This window comes from Callospermophilus lateralis, chromosome 5 (assembly GCF_048772815.1).
Source record: "Callospermophilus lateralis isolate mCalLat2 chromosome 5, mCalLat2.hap1, whole genome shotgun sequence".
NCBI lineage: Eukaryota > Metazoa > Chordata > Mammalia > Rodentia > Sciuridae > Callospermophilus > Callospermophilus lateralis.
The window spans coordinates 42,301,727-42,324,829 of NC_135309.1; the positions used below are offsets into that span (position 1 = coordinate 42,301,727).

Here is a 23,103-nt window from a genome sequence, read left to right on the forward strand (position 1 = left end):
AAGGGGGTTAAGAAGGGCACCATTTAGTGTGCAGTCTTTCACTTAATCCATTTTGTTATGGTAATCCCATCTCCTAGCTCTCTGATTCAACTTCCCCTGGAAATAACCTCCCCATTCTCTGGTGCAGAGGGTGGGGTGGGGCAGCCACCTCATTGCATATGGGGAAATGGTATCTGGATGTCTGATTGCTTCTCTTAAAAACTTCCAACCAGTTTGCCTTCTCTCAGGCCATCTCACATCTCTGCTTTCAGAAGGTTCTAGAACCTCCAATCTTTCAGTCTACCTGGGGCTTGGGGGTCTGCTTCCTGTGTGTATACCCTACTCAATTATCATTAGCTTGGTAAATTGTTAATCTCTCATTAGTTCTTTCCAGCTTCCTTACCATCATTTTAGTGGGGTTTCAAGAGGGAGGAGGTGAAGCTCAACATAGAATCATCCATGCATAATAGGAGGCTTTCTTCTCCACTTCCTTCTCCACTTCTTATTCTCTGCTGAAACTTTGCCTCCTCAGGGACCCCATCCTATCTATTCCTATTATCAACTGCTGCATGAAAAACTACCCCCAGACTTACTGGCAAATAATTTCTGCCATCATTTATTATCTTTAGAAATCTACAATTTGGGCAAGGCTCAGCATGGATGGTTCATCAGGAGGTAGAGGATTCATTTCAGGGTGATTTTCTCACATGAATGGCAAGTAGGTTTTCACTATCAAATCAAAGCTTGACTGGGCCAGGGCCTTGGTTCCTTTCCACATGAACCCCTTCAAGGGCCTGCTTGGGATTCCTTACAGCATGGCTGCTGAGTTCCAAGTGTGAGTATTCCAAGAGACAGAAAGGGAAAGCTGCCAGTATCTGTGGCCTGGGCCCAGAAAGCATCTCTGGAGCCATGTTCTATCAGTCAGTCACAGAGTTTTGCCAGATATGTTCATTGTACCTACAGGATGTTAAATTTACAGAGGTCACTGAGTAACAACACAGAGGAGCTGATGGTATTGAAAGGAAATTTGAATACTCAAAGTCCCAAGTAGAGGGGACATGCTGTACCATACAGGACTATACAGAGAAAGCCCAGGGCAGGTCAGGAGGCAGAAGGAGGGAGGAGGAAGCATGAATCAGAGTCTTTATGGTGTATTCATGGGAAGGAAGGTGGGAAGGAGCAGTTAAGCAGCTGAACAGGATTAGGACTGGCTGGTTTCTCAATGGGCTCTGGGTTACAGTAGGTTACAGTCCCTGAGTTGTCCAGTACTTGGCCCTGGAGTGGGGAAATATTGATTGGGTGTGTGGGACCTAGATAAAGGGAGTGGTTGGGAATGTGGGCTTTGGGTTGGTTGGTTATATATGAATGGCATCTCTGAAGGCAAGTTGTTTACCATCTCTAGGAATTAGCTAGCTCTGGAGGGATGGCCTTTCCCCAGACAGCAAGGCCCCAAAGATGTCAAAGCTTTATAAAACACAGAACACTTTTTTAAAGCATGATTAATACACCGGATTCAGGGGAGCGGACATAGTGCCCATCCTTTGCATGGAGAGATGAAAAAAACAGTTGTAACCTTTTTTGTCTTCTATACCACCAAAATAGTTTCTCTTTATACTCTGTTAATACCCACCTTTTCTTCCTTCAGAGCACTAATGCAGCTGACTATTATTTGGTGCTTTATTTACTTGTTTAGAGTCTATTTGTCCCTTAAGTCATGCGCTCAGTGGGGGCAGCACCCAGACTGTTTTGCTCACAGTTGTATCTCCAGCTCTGGGAACAAGGGCTGGAGCACAGTGGATCATGGAGACCCATAGATATTTATTAAAGGAATGAATTGTCAATCAGGGTACTCAGCACATAGTAGGCACTTGGGAAATATCAGCAGATATTTAAAATCACCAGTCCTCGCAATTCCCAAATGTTTCTAATCAGGCATGATAAATGTGAATTAAAAGTAAGAAGATGCCTCTTTCTGGGCTTTGTGGCAGATGGAGCAACCTAGGATGTAGAAGGTCCGATAGAACCAAGGTCTGTCTCTGTGTCTATGGGACACTAAGAGGGAGTCTGTGAAATGACCAAAGCTGGCCACGGCAGAATTTGGGGAAAAGAGGGACCAGGAATGAGACCCCAACAATGAGCAGGATGAGAGGTGGACCTTTCTTTTCCCATAATGGTAGTTGTTAACATGTAACATATGCTCTCTGTGAGCTAGGCGTTGCTAGAGCCTCACCATAAATCCCATGGTATAGACGGCATTCTACTTCCCATTTTACAGCTGAGGAAACTGAGGGCCAGAGGAGTAAAATGACTTGCCCAAGATTACCCTGGATTTGCACCCAGGGTTTCTTGTCCACATACTTAGTCATACTCTCTGGTCCACTCCCAGGTGTTCCATGTCAGCCCACTGGGGTGACAGCGATCCACTGACTCATTCATTCATCCATTTCAGAAATGATAGAGATTTCAGAAAGGATTGAAGGAGAAATAGGTTCCACCCATGGGCACGTTGATGGGATATCTGGACAGCAGGAGACCCTGGAACGAGGATTTTAACACGAACAGGAGCGTATCGGGCAGCAAGGAAGGGAAGGACATTCCAGAAAAAGAGAACTTCGTGGGCAAAGGGCCACCAGTGAGGAAAAAGCAGAGTGGTGTGGAGGGGAGAATCAGGGACTGGCTAGAGATGAATCTGGAGAGGGACATCACGGTCAGGTCACAGAGGGTCTTTGGAAAGCCCTTTTATGGACTTTGGACTCTGGCAATGGGGAGACATTGGTGGTTTGATCAAGGGAGGGAGGTCATGGGATTGGGTGAAGCAGGGTTACTGTGGTGGAGTGGAGGATTAGAGAGGTGGGGGAGGGAGCCTTCCAGGAAGCTTGGTAACACTGAGCTGGGGAAGGGGAGGGGGCCACTGGGGCGGCGGGAGGTGCAGACAGATTGGAGCGGAATGGAGAGGGACTCACACATGTGTGCATTCTGGAAAAGGGGGCGTTAAGAGCGACTTTGACAAATGGTTGGATCTTTGAGGTGGAAACTTAGGAGGAGGGTTAGGTGGCTTGAAGGAGAGGAGCTCTGGTGTTTCAAGGCCAAGGTTCCCTTGGTCAAGGTTTTAACTCTGGAAGCCCCTCTATACCCCTCTCCTCTCTCTCCTACTGGCCTCCCTCTTGAAAGCTACTGAGTGCAGAAGTGCTGGGCAGGAGGGAGAGTGGATGGGGAGGTGCCCAGGATCAGGTGAGGGTGCTTGGCACAACTGTTCTTTTATTTGCTTTAAAGCTTTGATTTAATTTATATTTGGAAAAGTTAATCCATTCACTTAGCACAAAAAGCATATAGGCAAAGGTGCTATCTGATAGAATAATTACAGAGTAGCAGCATATAAAAAGTCTTTTTTTTTTTCTTGATACTGGGGATTGAAATTGAATGCAGGTCACTTAAGCACTGAGCCACATCCTCAGACATTTAAAAAAATTTTTTTTTAAAAAAAATGAACCTTAATTTACTTGTTTGTTTTTATGTAGTGCTAAAACTCGAACCCAGTGCCTCACACATGCTAGGCAAGTGCTCTACCACTGAGCCACAACCTCAGCACCCCCCCAGACCTTTTTGATATTTATTTAGAGACAGGGTCTTGCTGAGTTGCTTAGGGCCTTGTTTAGTTGCTGAGACTGGCTTTGAACTCAAGATCCTCCTGCCTCAGCCTCCTGAGCCGCTGGGATTCTAGGTGTACACCATCACACCTGACTCAAAATTTTTTTTTTTTTACAGAAAACAAAGCATTTAAGGATCCTGTCCTGCTCGATCCTTCTCTAGTGTAATAAGCCAATTTGTCCTTTGGCATGAAGGAGACTTGGAGTTTTAGATCTCTGAATAACAGGGAAACAATGTTCTCCTTTTCCTGCTTGAAGGATGGCTTGTAATTTCAGATGACCAAGAAGATTGAGTTTTCCAAAGGGCTTGTGTAGCTGTCAATCAATAAGAGAAGTGCATATACACCCTTTACCAAAATGATGTGACTTGGGAACCCTTCTACTGCAAAGAATCTTACAGGGCTGGCTTCCATGGAACACACTTTGAGAAAAGCTGGCAAGGCAGCTATTAAATGTATCAGCAAGTGGGACAAAGGACCCTGCCTACCCATAATGTCGATGATGGTCTTGAACAATCAGGGCCCCTGAGTTTGAAGGATGCTATTAATGTGAACTAACAGGCAGGGTAGCATAGTGGTTAAGGTGTGCATTGTACCATCCAAAAGGCCTGTCTGTGTTCAGCACATGGTCTTATCATTGGTCCTCTGTGTGCCCTCAGGCTAACCCTTCTTCCCTCAGCCTTAAGTTCTTAACTGCCAAAGAATAATGAAATTTCCCACCTAAGATGCTTGGAACAAGGTCTGGGATTGAGTGGGTGCTGAGCTCTGGGGTCAAGTTCAGGTTCAGCCATCCTGCCCTGGCTGCCTGGCTCTCCCTGTGCTTACCCCCAACCTGGAGCATCTGGAAAGTAGACGGAGGGTGAGAGAGCCCTGAAGGAGAACCACTGAGTGAAGGGGGTAGGTGGGCTCAGGGTCAGAGCCAGGCAGATGGGCTTTGCTGGAGGGAGGGAGGGAGGGAGGGAGGCCTGGGTTGAGATGCTGTTCCCTGACACCTTTCCTCCTAGGTCCCTCGTGATGGCCCGGCCTTGGCTGCCCTGCTTCCTGCTTTCTGCCCTGACGGTGTCTGGTGGGTGCCTCCTCTCTCCAACAAGAACAGCAATAAGCGGGGGCCTTCAGCAGGACCTGTCACAGTAGAGGGGCTGTCCCTCATTAGTGAACTCCCAGGTCCCGTTGCCCGGCGCTGTGCGTGGGGAGGAAGCCAGCCCTCTCTGGATGAGTTGGGCTGGAGGTTGGCCATAGGACAGGGTGGGGGTCAGGATCTTCAGGGGTGTCCAGGTGACCCAGTGCTCTGTGTCCCTCCAGTGGCAGCCAACTTGCCCCCAAAGTTTGGAGACAACATGACGCTTGTGCAACTGCCTGAGGACTTGCCAGTGGGTGAGTAACGGTCCCAAGCCTTTACCCACCAAAGTCCTGGGGGTGCAGGCGACCCGAAGGGAGTTTGCTTGATTTTAGAAGTTTGTTTTCTCTGCAGCTTTTGAGTAGAGAACAGTGTCCCCTTGGGTGTGATCTGCTCCTCCAGGGACCCCCACATAATGCCAGATAAACAGAACTCATTTCCATTTCCCATCTCTTTCAATCTTTCTGATCACTCCAAGGAGATGACTTCAGGCTCGGGGACTTACCTAGACATGTTGTGCTGGAAGTCAATCAGTTTGCTTTGCTTTTATCGTCTTTCTTTGTAGAGTTACACTCTCTCTATGGCAAGAAGGGGCGGGGGGGCTTCCATTTATGGCAGTGATCTAAAGTTTGCTTTCAAAATACATGTATTTATATGAAATAGCAAGTTAGTGAAAAGGTTAATAAAGGTGGCGTGGTGGTGGCTGCAGTCCCAGCTACTCAGGAGGCTGAGGTGAGAGGATCATTTGAGCCCAGGAGTTTGAGAACAGCTTGGGGAACATAGTGAGACCCCATCTTAAAAAAAACAAAAGAAGTAGAAGAATCATAACTGATGATCCATGGATATGGAGAAGGTCGTAGCAGTGAAATAGGAAGGAATAAGGGTTGAGAAACATCATTTTGGAAGAAGCCAGGGGAACTGGACCAAATTCCCAGAAGGCAGGATGTGGACCAGGGAGGCTGACACAATAATTGAGCGCATTGGGACCCGGATGTACATCAAGGTGGGGGCTTATTATCTCTCCCTTGGCCAGCCAGAGCTGTTAAGGAGGCCACTCCTTCGTCCTGTCTCCCTCTTCTGCCTCAATGCTCTGCCTTCCCTGGGGGTGGCCTCCCCCCATGTGGTAGAGATGGCTCATGCAATACCCCATTCCAGCCAGTGGGAGGAGCAGGGGCCAAGAGGGCTTGTCCCTGGCTCCTGGGGATTGGGTATTAGAGGAGGGAGGGGGGAAAATTAACAGTCTTTGTCATAGTGTCAGAATTGAGATCTAAAAATATCAGAAGTTACCAGATGAAGCAAGAGACTACATCAAAGAGAGTGAAAGCCACAGTCAGCTCTGGGATTCCGAAACCTGTGACTAAGTACAGGACAAAAGGATGGGGATGGGCTTTGCAGCCACAAAGGCCTTATCCATTTGGATATGATTGCTGGGACAGTTAGTATCTTATGGGTCATACTGGCAAAGGTTTAAGGCCCAGGACGAGGGAGGCGATAGTTACATCACATTCTGGGATGGCACACCCTTCCTTGGAGGACCAGGCAGAGACCATCTGAGATATCTCTGAAAGTTCTTTGTAGAACAGAGAAATATCGTATACGTAATAATGATATTTACATAGATGTTCATAACTGTTTGGTCCAAGAGAAAAATAAACACACACACATGCACATTTCCAAACAAATGTGACAAATATGTGTAATGCACATGCTCTCAAGATCCCCATAATTCTGGGCAGCCCTCTAATGTCTAATAAGTCAACATGAGTCTCTGTCCTGGTATCCCAGGCTCTGCCTGTGTATGTGCTTTTGAGGGTTGTGGCTTTCCTCTTGCTCCTGTCTCCTGCCCTCTGGTCAGTCCCCAGTTCCCTGCAGCCAGCTTCTGCCTGCTCCAGAGGCTGTTGCTCCTTCCCACTTTGCTTTCTCCAGGCTTGGACCTAGACTGCATCTTCCACTGCATGTCACAGTATTTACTGAAGGTTTGGGAATCAGCGGGGGAGAGGACAGCACTTGACAGCACTTGCTGCTGTTGTCCCCTGGCTTGTGAGATACTTGTCTTTCTGAGTCTGGCTTATTTCACTTAACACAGTGCCCTCCAGTTCCATCCATTTCTTTGCAAATAACAAATTATTTTCTTCCTTAAGGCTGAATAATATTCCACTGTGTATATTTCTCATATTTTCTTTATCCATTCATCTGTGGTTGGGCAGCTAGGATGATTCTGCATCTTAACTATTGTGCACATTGGGGTGCAGGTGTTTGACTTCATTTCCTCCAGCTGTACACCCAGCAGTGGGATAGCTGGGTGGTTTGGTAGTTCTACTTTCACTGTTTTGAGGGACCTCTTTATTGTTTTCCTTGGTGGCTATACGAATTTACATTCCCAACAATGGGTGCAAGGGTTCTTTTTCTCTTTTGGGGAGGGGAGTCCTAGGGATTGAACCCAGGGCCCCACATACGTTAGGCAAGTGCTCTACCATGGTTATATCACCAACCCCTTTTATTTTATTTTGAGACAGGGTCTTGCTAAGTTGCTCAGGCTGGCTTCAAACTTGTGATCCTCCTGCTTCGGCCTCTGGAGTCACTGGGATCATAGGTCGCACCACTACGCTTGGCCAAGGGTTCATTTCCTTTCCTTTCCTTTTCTGAGAACAATTTTTTTTTAGCAAAACACTGTCTTGAAGGTCCTCCCGGGGAGGGAGCCATGGTGGGGAAAGACTGACGGACCTTCCAAGCTGGATATGTGGAGACTGTTTAACCAGAGAATAGCAGACTCCAGGGCATGTGACCCCGGCCATCCCTGAGGGGCTGGTGGTTCTGTGAGATGCTTGGACGGGCGCCGGACCACATGGGGCATGAAGCTATCATGAGCAGTTTTGCTTTTATGGGACCCCTCAGAACAATATATTCAAATTATACACACATAGAAACGTTTGTTTATTTTTTGGTGGTACTGGAGACCAATCCCAGGAGCTTGAGCATGCTAAGCAGGTGAGCTACCATTGAGGTACATCTCCAGCTCTTTTTCTATTTTTTTTATTTTGAGGCAGGGTCTCACTAAATTGCCCAGATTGGCCTTGAACTTGTGATCCTCCCGCCTCAGCCTCCCAAGTGGCTGGGATTACAGGAGTGCGCTCCGGTGCCTGGTTATAAATTTTTAATTGACACATAAAATCGGGTATGTTTATGGAGCACAGCACAGCACTTCAATGAATGCATATACTGTGTGAAGATCAGATTAGTGTAATTAGCATATCTGTCACCTGCATTTGTCATTTCTTTGTTTTGGGAACTTTCAAAATCCTCTCTATTAGCTATTTTGAGATATGTAATTAATTATTGTCAACCATAGTTACCTTACTGTGCTAAAGGGCATTTGAAGTTATTCCTTCTGTCCAACTGTACCCCTGTACCCATTAACCATCTCTCTCCATCTGTCCCCCCACCTCAAATTATATTTTATGGTTGCATTGGCATAAGGAAAAATATGCAAACTATATAATATTTTCTTTCTTTTTGGTACCAGGGATTGAGCCCAGAGGTGCTTAACCACTGAGCCACATCCCCAGCCCTTTTTTGTATTTTATTTAGAGACAGGGTCTCGCTGAATTACTCAGTGCCCCACTAAGTTGCTGAGGCTGGCTTTGAACTCTCGATCCTCCTGCCTCGGCCTCCTGAGCTGCTGGGATTACAGGGGTGCCCCCTTGTGCCCTCCTGAGCTGCTGGGATTACAGGGGTGCCCCCTTGTGCCTGGCTCCTTCTGACTTTAAAAGACATTAAGTATCACTGTGTGCCCCTGAATGTACTACGGCTCCCAGGCTCCAAGCCTCCTGTGCCAATGGATGAGGCTTCCGAGGACCCGTGGATGGCAGCTCTAGGGGGACACACGCTGATAAAATGGGAAAAGCCCTTGCTAATGAGCAGCTCTCCAGTGACAGGAGGGGAGGACTGAGGGGAGATGAGTTCCAGGCACCGAGGGTGGCCCAGCGAGGCTGAGCGTAGTCTACAGTCCACTGGGTGAGGCTGGGGGGACCAGGGGTCGGTCTGAAGAATCTGCAAAAAGTCCCTTTCAGGCTGCAGAGTCTCCGACCTCGGGGTTTTCATGCTCCCCTCTTCCCAGTCCCTGCTCTGCCAGGGAGGCAGTGAGAGAGGCGGGTTCTTGGGAGGCCAGCAGCAGATGCAGCTTTGGTTAACTGGAGCAGAAACAGTGTCCTGAAAAGCTCCGGGGAAACTCTGGAGATAAAGGGAGAGCTTAGAAGAGGCCAGGCCCAGGCACCTCTGGGTCATCAGCAGCCCCCACCCTAGCATGCACCCAGCTGCTGCAACTGGGACACGGTGACCTCAGTGGCTTCCAGCTCTGGGAGGGCAGCCCCAAGGCTCGGCCACGGGAGAGGAAGGCACCTGGGTAATGCCCACCCTGCTTCTTCCCATCCCGTGCACTTAGAGGAAACTGCCCCAGAAGAAATCAGGAAGCAGTTCTTGAGAGGCCTTTGAATGGGGGCTCAGTAACAACCACGTCTGATGTCCAGGACCACAGGGCTGGATCCTGGGGACTGGGGACATCCCAGAACTAAGGTGGAGCCTGTGTGCAGAGCAGCCAGACCCCCAGCCCAGCCTCATGGGCAGCTCAGCCAGACTAGTACTGAAAGAGGTGGACACAGAGCCTGGGCAGCCCCGTTCCATCTCCAGGTGCCGTGGCCTTCTGGATGGTAGCAGAAGACATGGATGATGCCCATCTGATTTATGGGATCAGTGGCCCCAATGCCTACTTCTTCAGTGTCACCAGAGACACGGGGGAAGTGAGGCTGGCCTACCCTCTGGACTTTGAGGTAACAGGGCAGCAGCATGGGAAGGGTCCGAGAGGGGGAGGGAGGGGGGAGGCCTCTCCCAGGTGGTGTCCAGGTGGCGGGCACTGGTCTATGTACCCAAGCTGAGCTCACCTGGGGTCCCTTCTCCCTGCCCACCACAGACGCTCCCGGCCTTCAGCATCACCATCTCTGTGAGCGACGGTCTCAACACAGTGAGTTGGAAGGTGGAGGGGGTAGAGAGTGACCCAGGGAGGGAAGAGCAGGGTTCCAGGGGCCCACTCTATTTTTTTCTTTTCTGTGGTGCTGGGGATTGAACCCAGGGCCCTGTGCACGTGAGGAAAGCACTCTACCAACTGAGCTCTGTCCCCAGCCCCCAGGTGCCCACTCTAGACTGTGTTGTCCACCTCAAGCAAGTAGAGCACCCTAGTTAATACCAAATTTAATGTTTATTCTTATCATGACCAGAGTTGATATGTGTTATTAACTCAATTATATCATCAAATTTTGTTTATATGAAAGTATAACATTAATTAATGTAATATTGATTAAAAATCAAGTGTCAAACACCTCTAGTGGCTGGGCATAGTGGCTCATGCCTGTAATCCCAGCAGTTTGGGAGGCTGAGGCAGGAGGATCGTGAGTTCAACGTCAGCCTCAGCAACGGCGAGGTGCTAAGCAACTCTTCAAGACCCTGCCTCTAAACAAAATATGAAAAAGGAGCTGGGAATGTGCCTCAGTGGTTAAGTGCCCCTAGGTTCAATCCCTGGTACCAAAACCAAAACAAAACACCTCCCTACCCACGCGGGTGGGTGATCTCAGCTCCTTTGTTTGAATGTGTTGGCATCTACATTCACATTTCTAAAATATGTACTGTCTCTCGTATAGAAGTGGAGAGTTGGTCTCTGACATATTCCCTAAACCACATTTTATTAGTCCATTTTCCATGACTATAACAAAGTGCCTGAGGCTTGGCATAAAGAGGTTTGTTTAGCTCACAGTTCCGGAGGTTCAAGAGCATGGTGCTGGCATCGACCAGGCTCTGGCGAGGACCTCATGGCAGATGGCTCCACAGTGATGGGCATACATGCAAGAGGGAGAGATCATATCACCAGACAGGAAGCTGCGGAGCCTAGGGAATGGCCTGACCTGCTCTTCTATAACAATCCCCTTGTGAGAATTAACCAGGAGCCACAGGAAAATTATCGTAATCCCTTCCGAGGGGGGCAATCCCAGGAACCTCCCACTCTGAAAGATTCCACGACCTCCACACCAACCCACTGTGGACGAAGCCTCCAACGCAGGAATCCTTGGGAGAAAACCCACATCCAAACCATAGCATCCACCCCTTAAAAAAAAAAAAAAAACCACCATTATGATCACTTGAATTCTCATTAATAAATTCTCTATGTAAATATTTTAAAATTTGCAGAGAAAGCTAAATTCTCCTTAAAGAGCCCCCTGAGGCCAACCCCACTGAAATGCCCACGGTACTGCGTTGCTTCCTCCCCTTGCGGGTGCATGCATACATTCCTGTATCCTTGGAGGAAAGGCTGCCCCCTCTTGGTGCGTTTCCTGAAACCCACATGATGGGACCCTGCTGTATGTACTGCCTTGAAGCCACCTCGTCTACTCGGTAGTTGAGCTTGATGCTCTTTTTGCATTGGTGAACATAAATCCTTTCTTTCTTTTCCTTGTTTGAAAGTTCTTAAGAGGTTTATTTGGGCTCACAGTTCTGGTCCAGTGTTGAGGGGCTCCACCTGGGGATGGACTTCTGGCCGGTGGAGTACCAGGGCTGTGCAGGGCAGCACGTGGAGAGAAGCAGGGCGCTCCCCTGTTTCTTGTAACGTCTGTCTTCCATGTGGTGATAGGTCGTGGGGCTTTAGTTAGTCCCCTTTGATGGCCACTCAGGTTGTTCACAGCTTTAAACTGCGGCAAACAAAGCTGAGTTGCATGTTCCTGTTATAGGACAGGCACATTTTAAATTTAAAGAATATCTAAAGATATCCGCAATTTCACTTTCAAATGGTTCAGAAAATCCAGGGAGAGTAAGAGAAACTAAATGATGGGTTGATCCAGAAGAAAGGTATCAGGGTTCTGTGTACTATCTTTGCAACTTTTCCCGGCATTTTATTTATGTATTTTTTTGGGACCAGAGATTGAACCCACAGGTGCGTGACCACGGAGCCACATCCCTAGCCTGTTTTTTTTTTTAATATTTATTTTTTAGTTTTAGGTGGACACAATATCTTTATTTTATTTTTATGTGGTGCTGAGGATTTAACCCAGTGCCTCACGCTTGCCAGGCGAGTGTGATACCACTTGAGCCGCATCCCCAGCCCCCAGCCTGTTTTTATATTTTATTTAGAGACAGGGTCTCACTGAACTCAGCTTAGAGCCTCGCTAAGTTGCTGCGGCTGGCTTTGAACTTGCGACCCTCCTGCCTCAGCCTCTTGAGTCCCTGCGATTACAGGCTTGCATCACTGCACCTGGCCTTTTCTGGCATTTTAAACCATATTTTCTGGGCTCACCTGGGCTTTCTTACCTGCAGGTGCAAAAAGACATGCCCGTGATTGTGGAAGACAGAAATGACAATGCCCCCGTTTTCCAGAACACTGGGTTCTCCACCAGCATCAACGAGGTGACATCTCTCTTAATGGGGTAGAGCATGGGGAAGGGTACATCCCAAAGCGCTTCTCAGAGTGGGAAGGACCAGAGGCAGCCCCCGGGTAACCAGGATCAGGAAAAGTCTCTCCCAGGAGGGACGGCTACCCTAACCAAATCCAGGGAGAGGCAACCCACAAACAATACTCAGAGCAACATCTTTCAAGCACCTAGATTGGATTGGAATTCGTTCGGTTATAGCAGAAGGGAAGGGAGTTGATTTTTTTTTTTAATGTATCCAAAAAATTTAGAGATACCACTGACTTCAGCCTTGGCTAGATCCAGGTACTCAAACTGTGTCCTCAGCAGATGTCTCTCTCCAGCTCTTGGCTCTTCTCCTCTTGCCCTCTTCATCATGAGGGATAGGAAGCAGTTCCAAAATTAAAGTGGCAAGGAAAATGTCCCCCAGCAACTCCAGGTTAGCATCCTAGCAGCTTTGCAGCTTCAACAGGAGAGCTCTCTCTTCCTCAGGGATTCCGGGCTAAACCCACGACTGACTTTGACAGGCTCACATGGGGGTCACTGTTAACCTTGAACTGATGTAAACTCACGAATGCTCTGATTGGCTAAATCTGCCACATGGGCCTTCCCTCAATAAAAGGGCCCAGTCCGGTTGAATACCTGAGTGGGGAAGAGGTTCCCCGATGGCTATTGGGTAGCAAACACACCATCACTTGGGAATGTTCATGACCACTTGAGTGCAAAGACCTGTGTGGGGGGAGAAGGTGGGCTAGGCCCGACACGGGCTGGCAAGGTCTGGACAGTCAGGGACAGGCTCTGATGGAGCGCTCTGTTGCTAGGCACTGTTTTAGGGGCCAAAGTTACTGGGTGAATGACGCCTCCCTGGTTGTCACCTGCAGGGGCTCCTGATCTAGTGAAGGGCACAGATGATAATCTACAAAAGTGGGGCTGAGGTATATGAAGACCACAAAACAGGGCAAGTGAAAGAAAGTGACTGGGAAGGGAGCTGCTTTTGGTTGAGTGGTTTGGAAAGGCCAGAAGGAGCCTGTCGGAGGGTGCTCCGGGGAGAGCATGTTCCAGGCAGGGGAACAGCAATGCAAAGGCCCTGCGGTGGGAATGAGCTGGATTAGAGTGGCTGGAGAGTAGAGGGTGAGAAAGGGGTGAGATCACAGAGCGGGGCAGCAGCCTGACCTCAGAGGGCCCCAGAAGCTCTCTGGACCATGTTCTGGATATAGTGGGGGAACACCTGGAGGGTTTTAAGCACAAGAGTGATATGGTCTGATTCATGCTTTTAAGATGTGTTTGGCTGCTGTGTGGAAGTAGCAGTCCAGAGCAAAGGCCTCCCAAAAGAACCTTCCAGGGGTTGAGGCAGGAGGATCACAAGTTCAAGGCCAGCCTCAGAGACCCTGTCTCAAAATAAAAAAATACAAGGGCTGGAAATGTAGCTCAGTGCTGAAGCACTCCTGAGTTCGATCCCAGCACCAAGATATAATAAGTAAAAAAAGAGGGAACCTTCCAGCTCTGCTGGGTGTCTTTTGAAATTCAGGGCTGCACGCTGTAGAGAGCCCATGGGATGTTTGAGCAGGGAAGTGGTATAGTCAGACTGGGTTCTAGAACGTTCCCTCACCTGGGTCCTGACAGGCTGCACAAGTCAGAAGCCAGTTCAGGTGGTGGCAATGCTATTAGGGAAAGGAGGAGAGTCAGGTCCTGCCCACACCATCCCTGGATACCTCCAAAGGCCCAGCCCACTTGGGAAGGACGCGGTCACATTTTCCCAGGGGACAGTTGAGGCAACTGAAGCTCAAGAGTGGTAGAGAGGATGTGAGCCCACAGGTGACAAGTCCCTCCCTGCAGACCCTGCCTGTTGGCTCCGTGGTGTTCTCGGTGCTGGCGGAGGACAAGGACACTGGGTCAGCAGGCGTGGTGAAGTACTTCATAGAGAAGGTGAGTGTGGCAGTCCTAGGTGTGGCCCCGGGGAGTGCATGTGCCCTGACTGCTTCTGTGGCCACCAGGGGGCAGCATATCCACAGCTAATCCACAGAGTCACAGCTCCGCTCTGGCCTGGCCCTGGACCCCTGTCTTCCTCTCACCCCCCTGACCCAGCGGCCGGGGGAGCCCCACTTTGTCCATTTGCGAAAGGAAGCCCCCTGCTTCCTGGTACCTCCCTCCCACCCTCCCGCACAGGGCACTGTCGTATCCCTGGTAGAGCTGACGTCTTTCCACCCCGTAGCCAACACACTCCTGGCTTCTCAGGGGAAATAAGGGCTCAGAGACATTTGGGGTCTGGACCAAGGTCACACAGACGACCTGGATGTGCGAGAAAATTTGAAGGCAAATTTGCTAGGGATCACGCCACTCCTTGGCAACAACTACGCCCTTGGACATCTGCTGTCTCAGGGGACCCTCCTTTCAACCCTTGGAGGCAGTGTCTGGTCCAACTCCACTTTCCAGAGGCAGAAACTGGGAGTAGGCATCGTGTGACTTGGTGAAGTTCGCAGGACTTGTCAATGGTAGAGCCCTCAGAGCCGGCTCCTGGGGGTTCCGCTGTCCTGAGGGTCAACCCGAATGTCCCCCGCCCCAGGTCATCCCTACCACTCTGGACAGTGAACATCTCTTTGCAATCCTGGACAACGGCTCCATCATACTCAACGGCAGCCTCAGCTACAACAACAAGAGCGCCTTCTACCAGCTGCAGCTGAAAGCCTGCGTGAGTGGCCGGCAGGCGGGGGCCGGGGACAGGGCGACCCCCCAGCCCTGGCTCACAGAAAGCCCGTCTGCCCACAGGACCTGGGCGGCCTACTCCACAACGACATTATCACCCAGTGCTCCCCTCCCGTCTTCCTGTCCATCACGGTGGTGGACCAGCCTGACCTGGACCCTCAGTTTGTCAGGGAGTTTTACTCAGCTTCGGTGGCCGAGGATGCAGCCATGGTAAGTGTCGGGGACAGGAGGGGACTGGAGGACCCCGGAGGAGACGGCAGGCAGAGGAAAGGGCCAAGGGCACTGACCAGGCCTCCTTGCAGGGGACCTCGGTGCTGCAGGTGGAGGCTGTGGACGGAGACAAAGGCGTCAATGACCGTGTGACCTATAGCATCTCCAGTGAGAACCGGGGAGTCCTGCTGGGCTGGGCTGGGCTGGGGCAAGGCATGGGGTGGGGGCTCTGCCAGGGTCACTGGAAACAGCTGCTCCGTCTGCCTCCTGGTCAGACTCCACAAGGCCCGGCTGGTTCGCCATCGAGGCAGACGATGGGGTCATCACAGTGGAAGGCAGCCTCGACCGCGAGGAGCTGCTGGACGAGGATGAGCAAGTGCAGCTGCAGGTCACGGTGGGTGAGCCGCCCTCCTGCCTCCCCACCTCTGCCCTTTGTCACACCCTCTCTGAACCCTGTTCTCCGCCCTCTGTCATTGCTTCTGCTCTGTACCTCAGGCCACCGAGAATAACCTCAACATCTACGGGCAAGAGGCCAAGGTGAGCCTGTGGGTCACTATAAGAGTGATGGACGTCAATGACCACAAACCTGAGTTTTACAACTGCAGCCTCCCGCACTGCGCCTTCTCACCCCAAGAAGCCCAGGCCAACTTCACCGGCTACGTGGATGAGCACGCCTCTGCCCGCATCCCCATCAGTGGGCTGACCATGGTGGCCTACGACCCAGACAAGGCAGGTGCTCGGGCAGCGGGCAAGAGCAGGGGGTGACGGTGGGTGACGGCTGGGGAGGTAGGTGGTGAAGGAGTGGCAGAGAACATGGCAGGAGGGTGGGAGGTAGGCCCCAGGGGAAAGTCGGCACTGATGGTGAACATGGATGAGGGTGGAGAGGGTCAGGCGACTGTGGAGCGTGGGGGTCGCGGGCGATGCCTGGAGTTGTTGGACGACGTTGAGTTGGTGAGTTACGACTCGCTGGCGAGTTGTGCCCGGGGTGACTCCAGATGGTGTTGAACAGAAAGGCAGGGTTGAGTGGGGGTGGGGGTTGGGTGTGGGAACTGCTGAGTGCGGTGGAACTTCTGGTGGCGTTGGTGACAGTGGTCAGTGACTGGGGTATTACTGGGAGTTGGGAGATGCTGGGCACTGTTGCAGCCACAGTCATCTGAGCGAGTGTGACATTGGAGGGGACTCTTACATGAAGACCCATATTGAGAGGTGGTCACCTGAGTCGTGCTGACCGGTACATAACCATGGGTGGCATTGGGTGGTCCTAGGTGATATGGAGTTGGTGCAAAAGGTTGAGGGTGCTGGGTGCGGGGTGCTGGGTGCGTTGAGCTGTGCGGGGTGTGGACTGAAGGGTGGCATTGGTAATGGAGTGCTGCTGGGTTGGTGGGGCGATGGGTTGTTAGCGAGACGGAGAGGAACGCTTCATGGGAGGGAGGGCAGTGTGACCAGGCTTGGTCTCTAACCCAGGTCTGGGACCTGCCATGCCTAGGGAAGTCCTCATCCGATAAGCTCCCGTTTGCAGATGCTAGTGACCAGCCCGGCCTCCTGGGCCCCACTGTTTCAGGACCCCTGGCACGTGGGACCTCCCTGGGCAGGGCTTCTGGAGACAGGAGCCCGGAGCTAGAGATGGGGGGAAGACGCAGGTGGGGAGGTGGGAAGGGGCGCGGGATCCCTACTACACCACCCACCTCTACAGGGCGAAAACGGCACCTTCCTGCTGTCCCTGGAGGGCCCTGACGCAGGAGCCTTCAGTGTCTCTCCTGAGTTGGCCGCAGGCTCCGTCAACGTGCAGGTCCTGGTGAAAGAATCGGAGATGGTGGACTACGAGAGAAAGACAGAGATGACGGTGCAGGTGAGGGGCGCCCTGGGCCGTGGGGGTCAGGGCCACCGGGCAGCCAGGCCCCGGCATCGCTGCCTTTCCTTCTGTCCTCAGGTTGTGGCCACGGACTCGGTCAGTAAGAACTCCTCTGTCGCCATGGTGACCGTCCAGCTCCGAGACATCAATGACCACAGACCCACGTTCCCCCAGAACTTGTATGTGCTCAGTGTGCCAGAGAACAGCGCCACGGGCTCTGTGGTCACCAGCAGCGTCCAGGTGACTGAGGGGGAGTGGGGCTGGGCCAGGATGGGAGGGAGAGAAGGGTGGGCCTGGGGACCGTGCCCCTGCCCCGAATTTCTGCACCGTGTCAGGAAGCACGGGGCCCTGTTTCCATAAATTGCACGCTAGGCAGAAAGGACCCCTGGATCCAAACAATGTCTCACCATCTCTCTGCCTCATAGGCCACTGACCCAGACACGGGTGAATGGGGCCGCATCACCTACAGCCTGCTCCCAGGAAATGGGTAAGGTCTTAGGGTGGGTGGTGGGCAGGTGGGCAAGTGGGGCTCAGGTCTAACTCTGTGCTTCACCATGGGACTAGGGTAGCCTGAGAAAATGTAGGGATCTCAGTTACATTTTAATTTCAGAAAAACAAGCAATAATTTTTTTAAAAAATGGGTATTAGTCTGTTTTCTATTATTATCACACAATACTTGAGACTGGATTCTTTATAAAGACAAGAGGTCTCATTAGCTGACAGTTCTGGAGGTTTAAGAGCATGGTACCAGCATCTGTCGGGGACCTCACCGTGGTGAAAATGTGTATCAGAGGGAGAGATCAGAGGTGTGACAGGGAACTAGAGGGGGCAGAGGGGCCGGGAACACACCTCCCACCAGGCCTCATGTTTTAAAGGCCCCGTGGCCTCTTCACATGGCTACGCTGTGAACCAAGCTTCTAGCACAGGAAGACTTGGGGACACACTCAAGTCACATCCAAGCCTTAATAAGAATGGATGTTGGAAAGATCGCACAGTATGTATTAAAATATGTGTCACTGCTTATCTGAAACTCAAATTTCAGAGGGCATCTTGTCATTTTATTGGCTACCTCTGGCCCCCCCTGGAACAGGGACGACGTCTTTGCGGTGGATCCAGACTCAGGGACAGTGACTGTGAAAAACGGCACGCTGCTGGACCGGGAGAGGCAGGCCGTGTACTACCTCACCCTGCAGGCCACAGACGGCGGCAACCTGTCCACCTCCACCACGCTGCAGGTCAACTTGCTGGACGTCAATGACAATCCCCCGGTGGTCAGCGGCTCCTACAACATCTTTGTCCAGGAGGAGACGGGCAATGTCTCCGTGACCATCCAGGTATGAATTGGCCTGGACCTGGTGGGTGGGACGGGGGAGGGACTGAGCCTGGCTCTGCAGTCCCGCTGGCCTGGATGGAGTCTGAGCTCTGCTGTGTGGCCCTAGAAAGTTGCTCAGCCTCTCGGAGTCTCTGTTGTTGTTTTTATTTTTATTTGTAGATGGACACAATATCTTTTTATTTATTTATTTAAAGAAAGAGTGAGAGAGAGGAGAGAGAGGGAGAGAGAATTTCTTAATATTTACTTTTTAGTTTTTGGCGGACACAACATCTTTGTCTGTATGTGGTGCTGAGGATCGAACCCGGGCTGCATGCATGCCAGGCGAGCGCGCTACCGCTTGAGCCACATCCTCAGCCCTTTATTTTTTATTTATTTGTTTTTATGTGGTGCTGAGGATAGAACCCAAGGCCTCATGAGTGCAAGGCAAACATTCTACCAAGGAGCCACAACCCCAGCCCTGAGTGTCTGTTTTCATAAAGTGAAGATAATCACAATATTTATTCTCAGGCCCACTAGGGGATAATGAGATAATGGACATGAAGTGCTCAGCATAAGGCAAAGAGGTCTTCAAAAATAGGCTGCTCTTTCATGTGCACGGTGCTGACTTGAGAGGGATTACCTAAAAAGTAAGATGACAATGTAGAGGAAGCCGGGTGCGGTGGTGCACCCCGAAACCCCAGCAGCTCCCGAGGCTGAGGCAGGAGGATCGCAAGTTCAAAGCCAGCCTCAGCAATTTAGGGAGGCCCTAAGCAACTTAGTGAGACCCTGTCTCCCTATGAAACATGAAAAGGGCCAGGAGGTGGCTCAGTGGTTGAGCGCCCCTGGGCTCAATCCCCAGGACCTCCCCACGAAAGTAGAGGAAATAAAGGGGGTTTAAAATAAAAAAAAAGGATGGCATTATTAAAGGGCCCGGAGAGAGTAGGACTCAGAGCCCAAAGAGCAGAACCCGACGTGGAGATGGAATGGTCGCTGACGGTGGGGGGCAAAGTCGACTGAGCTTCCTAAAGCCAAAGCAAAACAAAACGAGGACACGCAGGTTAAATGAGGGCTGGGGACGTGGCTCAGTTGGTAGAGGGCCTGCCTCACGTGCACAGGGCCCTGGGCTCGGTCCCCAGCACCCCAAAAGCAACAACAACAACCAAGCACAACACTCGAGGCTCCAGAGAAGCACCGAGGAGAACGTCTTCCCGTGTCCTGAGGATTTCAAAGGCTTCTCTTGGGCTTTCTGAAAGCAGGTCTGGTGAGAAGTGGGAAAGCAGGTCCCCAGGATGACAATCACTTGGCCACTTGGTCCCGTCTCTCTGGGGACCCGGCGGCTTCCTGAACACCTGCAAACCAGTTGCCCTAGTGGTTCCCATTTCACAGGAGAAAACTGAGGCTCAGAAAGGTCAAGTGGGTTTCTAGGGTTGCACAGCCAGCAAATGGCAGCCCTAGGACTTCCGCCCAGACCTCTGGGAGCTGGAGCCCCCTTTTCAATGCTCCTCAATAATCCCCTCCTGGCTTCCGAGCTCCAAATCTGCCCAGTGTGAGTCCTGATGAGTGCCTGGCAAATTAACTGGTCTGAGTTCAAGAAACGAACAGGGTCAGGCTTTGGGAAGAACCATCTCTGGCTGCTTATGAAGGAAACTTCTAATGAACAAGATCTCAACAGAACTGAAATGAAAGGGCTGGAGGTGGGAACTGGGCAGGGAGGAGGGGAAATATTGGCTCCAAGTTAGAATAACCTGGCATTTACTGAGCACCCACTCTGCCTAGCTCCTTTGCTGGACCTCAGATCCTCAGAGATGAGGTCACCATAATTCCAACCCATGGGTAGCTCTCAGCTTCAAGGAGGGCACAGTGTCATCTCTGCCATAATAAAGGTAACAAAATGATGGACCCAGAAGAAGCCTCAACTTGGCCTAGAGTCAGTCAGGGCAGAGTAGAGGGCTTTCAGGATGAGGAAACAGCATGTGCAAAGGACCCGTGGCATGGAAGAACTTGTATCCTATGAGCTTGTTTACTCCGCATACAAACCAAACACACTTTTGGGACCGTGGCAGGACAGGAACACACCTGTACACACACTCACGCACATTGGGTGAAGAATTAGCTTTTGAGAATATAGCACTCGGGCCGGGGTTGTGGCTCAGGGGTAGAGCGCTCACCTAGCACATGCGAGGCCCTGGGTTCGATCCTTAGCACCACATAAAAATAAATAAATAAAATAAAGGTATTGTGTCCAACTACAACTAAAAAATAAATATTAAAGAAAAGAAAATATGACACTGTAGTAGTCATCATGGGAAAATCACAATCTTATATTTTCTGATATTTGAATGTCTGTAGTGCACTTCCCCGTGGCCTTTACCCAGTAGCATCTCGGATTCATAGGGAACTGTTGATCACTGCTCTACCCCCAACGCCACGGGCATGTAATAGATGCACAGTGAACGTTGCGAGGGGAATGCATAATGACGTTAGTGCCCGGACCTCAGAGCTCCCTCAGACTGTGGCTCTGAGCCTCGGAGGGAGACTGAGGTTGGGGGTCTGTCCAGTGTCCCTGTCACTCCAGGCCCAGTTGCTTGGAGGGGGAGGCCAGGCTGCAGGGGAGGAGTGGGGTGCTCAGGGGCACCCGATGGCTGACGTCCGACTCCTGCTGTCTGCACAGGCCTATGACAATGACGAGCCAGGCACCAATAACAGCCGTCTGCTCTTCAGCTTGCTGCCTGGCCCCTACAGCCACAACTTCTCCATAGACTCCAACACCGGGCTCCTCAGAAACCAGGGGCCCCTGGACCGAGAGGCCATCGACCCCACCCTGGAGGGCCGCATTGTGCTCACGGTGCGGGTGTCTGACTGCGGTGTGCCCAGCTTGAGCACCGACGTCAACGTCACCATCAATGTGGAGGTGAGGCCCCTGCTCAGTGAGCCCGGTTGGGGGCCCCCCAGCAGGTGGCCACTGGGTGCCTGGGAAAGCGCCCCGGCCCACAGGCTGGGAGTGTGGCCCTGGGCCACTCAACTCCCCTGGCCTGTGACTCCTCATCTGTGAAATGGGGATGAAAACAGCACGGAGATGAATTGAGTCCATTAATGAAAAATGTTCCTAAGAGGCCCCGCCCAGAGAAGGAATTCAGTGGACATTAGTTTTTATCATCATTCCAAAGTCCTACCAGACCCTTCCTACCTTCCCTCCCCCACGATCCAAAGGCAAAGAGAAAGAGTGGCCCATCAGCATCGAGAGTGTCTGCTGCACTTTGGGCTCTGCAAAGTCATTACCATTTTATTGATTAAGACAGTTAGACACAGAGAGGTTCAATAGCTTGCCTAGGCTTGCAGAATGGGATTTGAACATCATTGGTCTGGTTCGAAGGCTGTCACCTGCCCACAAAGCACCCTCCTCTGGGAAAGGGTTGTGACAAATGTGCACCTCTACAATGGCAATGATGTGGATGGTCCCCCGAGGTTGTGCAGTGCGTAGTCCTGAGTGCCACGGGGCTGGGCATCACCACTCTCCTACAAAGGTCAGAGAGTATGATTCCAGGGATATCGGGGAAAAAGAAGATTTAGACTCGGCTCTCCCGGGGTTATGGAAGGCCATAAAGAAGGGAAAATGAAGAACTGCTCTTCCTAAGACAGTGGATCCTTCACCCCTGGGAGCTAGTTCTGCTAGTAAGTGGATACCGCTACCCCATTTTGCGGAGGACACTGAGGCCTGGGAAGGTCAAAGACACACAAGAGGCAGAGAAGGGTGGGACTGGACTCAGGGCTTAGCTTTTGGCCGCTCCTGGGAGTTGGGCTGACCATGAGAATGGAGCCGTCAAAGCCGCCTCTGGGAAATCGCCTGGTGGAGTGTGGCCTTCGTCCTGGCCACTTGGCCACTCGGGAGGCTGAGGTAGCAGGACCACTTCAGCCTGGGCAACACAACTGGACCCATCTAAAAATTAAAGAGTGAAAGAAAATATTGAGTTGAAGATAAAAGTGCTTTGCTTTCCAAGTGTCCCCTCTGTGGTTATAGAAAACTGAATGTCAAAGCAAAGGCCCGTGACGTCACCCACCGGTGAGCAGCCCCAGGGAAGGGCCCGAGCGTCCAGGGAGGCCCTAAGTGCGTGCCGGGGTAGGGGACGTCATGAGGGCTGAGACGGTTTCATGCTGGGACAACACTGTCAGGACCCAGCGGAGCCTGGCTGGAGAGGGCAAGTGACAAGTGGACAGCTAGTGTCCAAGGGCAGGACCAGTCCAGGCCCTCGCAGGGGCCCAGACCCAGCTCCACCTGAGCACAGAGCTAGTGTCCCTGGGGTTGGATGAGCGCAAGAGACCCAGGAGGAGGGAGGGGACAAGGGCGAGCGTGGGCCGCAGGGTTCTCCTAGAAATGAGAAGTCACACTGAGCCAGACAGGGAGCCAGATGGGGACCTGGAACTGCCTTCTGGAAAACAGGGTCAAAACTGTCCTGCGCTGTGGTCAGAGAAACAGAAGGGAAATGGAGCTTCCTGGCCACGTATGAATAATTACAGAGGGCCTTGCAAATGCCTCAGAGCCCCGGGGAGGTGACAGGGACACCGTCAAGGTTCACTCTCCTCGAAGAAGCCCGCTTCCTGTTTGCCCATCAGGAATTGGGCTGAGCTGTGCGAGGAGGGGCCATCCTCTGTCTGTGGCTTCTCAGGTGGGACGTGTGGCGAGTGAACCCCGGGGCCCACCAGGGTCCCCGGAACTCACACTGCCCTCTACCTGCAGGACATCAATGATAACGTGCCCGTCTTCAGCCAGTCCAGCTACCAATTCTTTGTGAAGGAGAGGGAGTCCGGTAAGTCCTCGCCAGGGCAGGCTGGGCTCCAGTG

General features: G+C 51.6%; 1 protein-coding gene across 1 annotated transcript in view; it reads left to right on the forward strand.

Moving 5' to 3' along the window:
• The first annotated feature begins 4,639 nt into the window (after positions 1 to 4,639).
• The window catches only part of Cdhr2 (cadherin related family member 2), a 28,169-nt gene continuing 9,705 nt past the window's right edge, over positions 4,640 to 23,103 (forward strand). The window contains exons 1-17 of the mRNA XM_076855830.2: positions 4,640 to 4,691; positions 4,928 to 4,999; positions 9,429 to 9,568; positions 9,709 to 9,746; positions 12,083 to 12,185; positions 14,024 to 14,113; positions 14,751 to 14,876; positions 14,954 to 15,100; positions 15,193 to 15,268; positions 15,376 to 15,494; positions 15,596 to 15,829; positions 16,794 to 16,949; positions 17,031 to 17,192; positions 17,378 to 17,439; positions 18,043 to 18,286; positions 20,936 to 21,175; positions 23,000 to 23,069. Coding sequence (XP_076711945.2) covers positions 4,640 to 4,691; positions 4,928 to 4,999; positions 9,429 to 9,568; positions 9,709 to 9,746; positions 12,083 to 12,185; positions 14,024 to 14,113; positions 14,751 to 14,876; positions 14,954 to 15,100; positions 15,193 to 15,268; positions 15,376 to 15,494; positions 15,596 to 15,829; positions 16,794 to 16,949; positions 17,031 to 17,192; positions 17,378 to 17,439; positions 18,043 to 18,286; positions 20,936 to 21,175; positions 23,000 to 23,069 — 2,131 coding nt within the window. The remainder of the gene's footprint in view (positions 4,692 to 4,927; positions 5,000 to 9,428; positions 9,569 to 9,708; positions 9,747 to 12,082; positions 12,186 to 14,023; positions 14,114 to 14,750; positions 14,877 to 14,953; positions 15,101 to 15,192; positions 15,269 to 15,375; positions 15,495 to 15,595; positions 15,830 to 16,793; positions 16,950 to 17,030; positions 17,193 to 17,377; positions 17,440 to 18,042; positions 18,287 to 20,935; positions 21,176 to 22,999; positions 23,070 to 23,103) is intronic.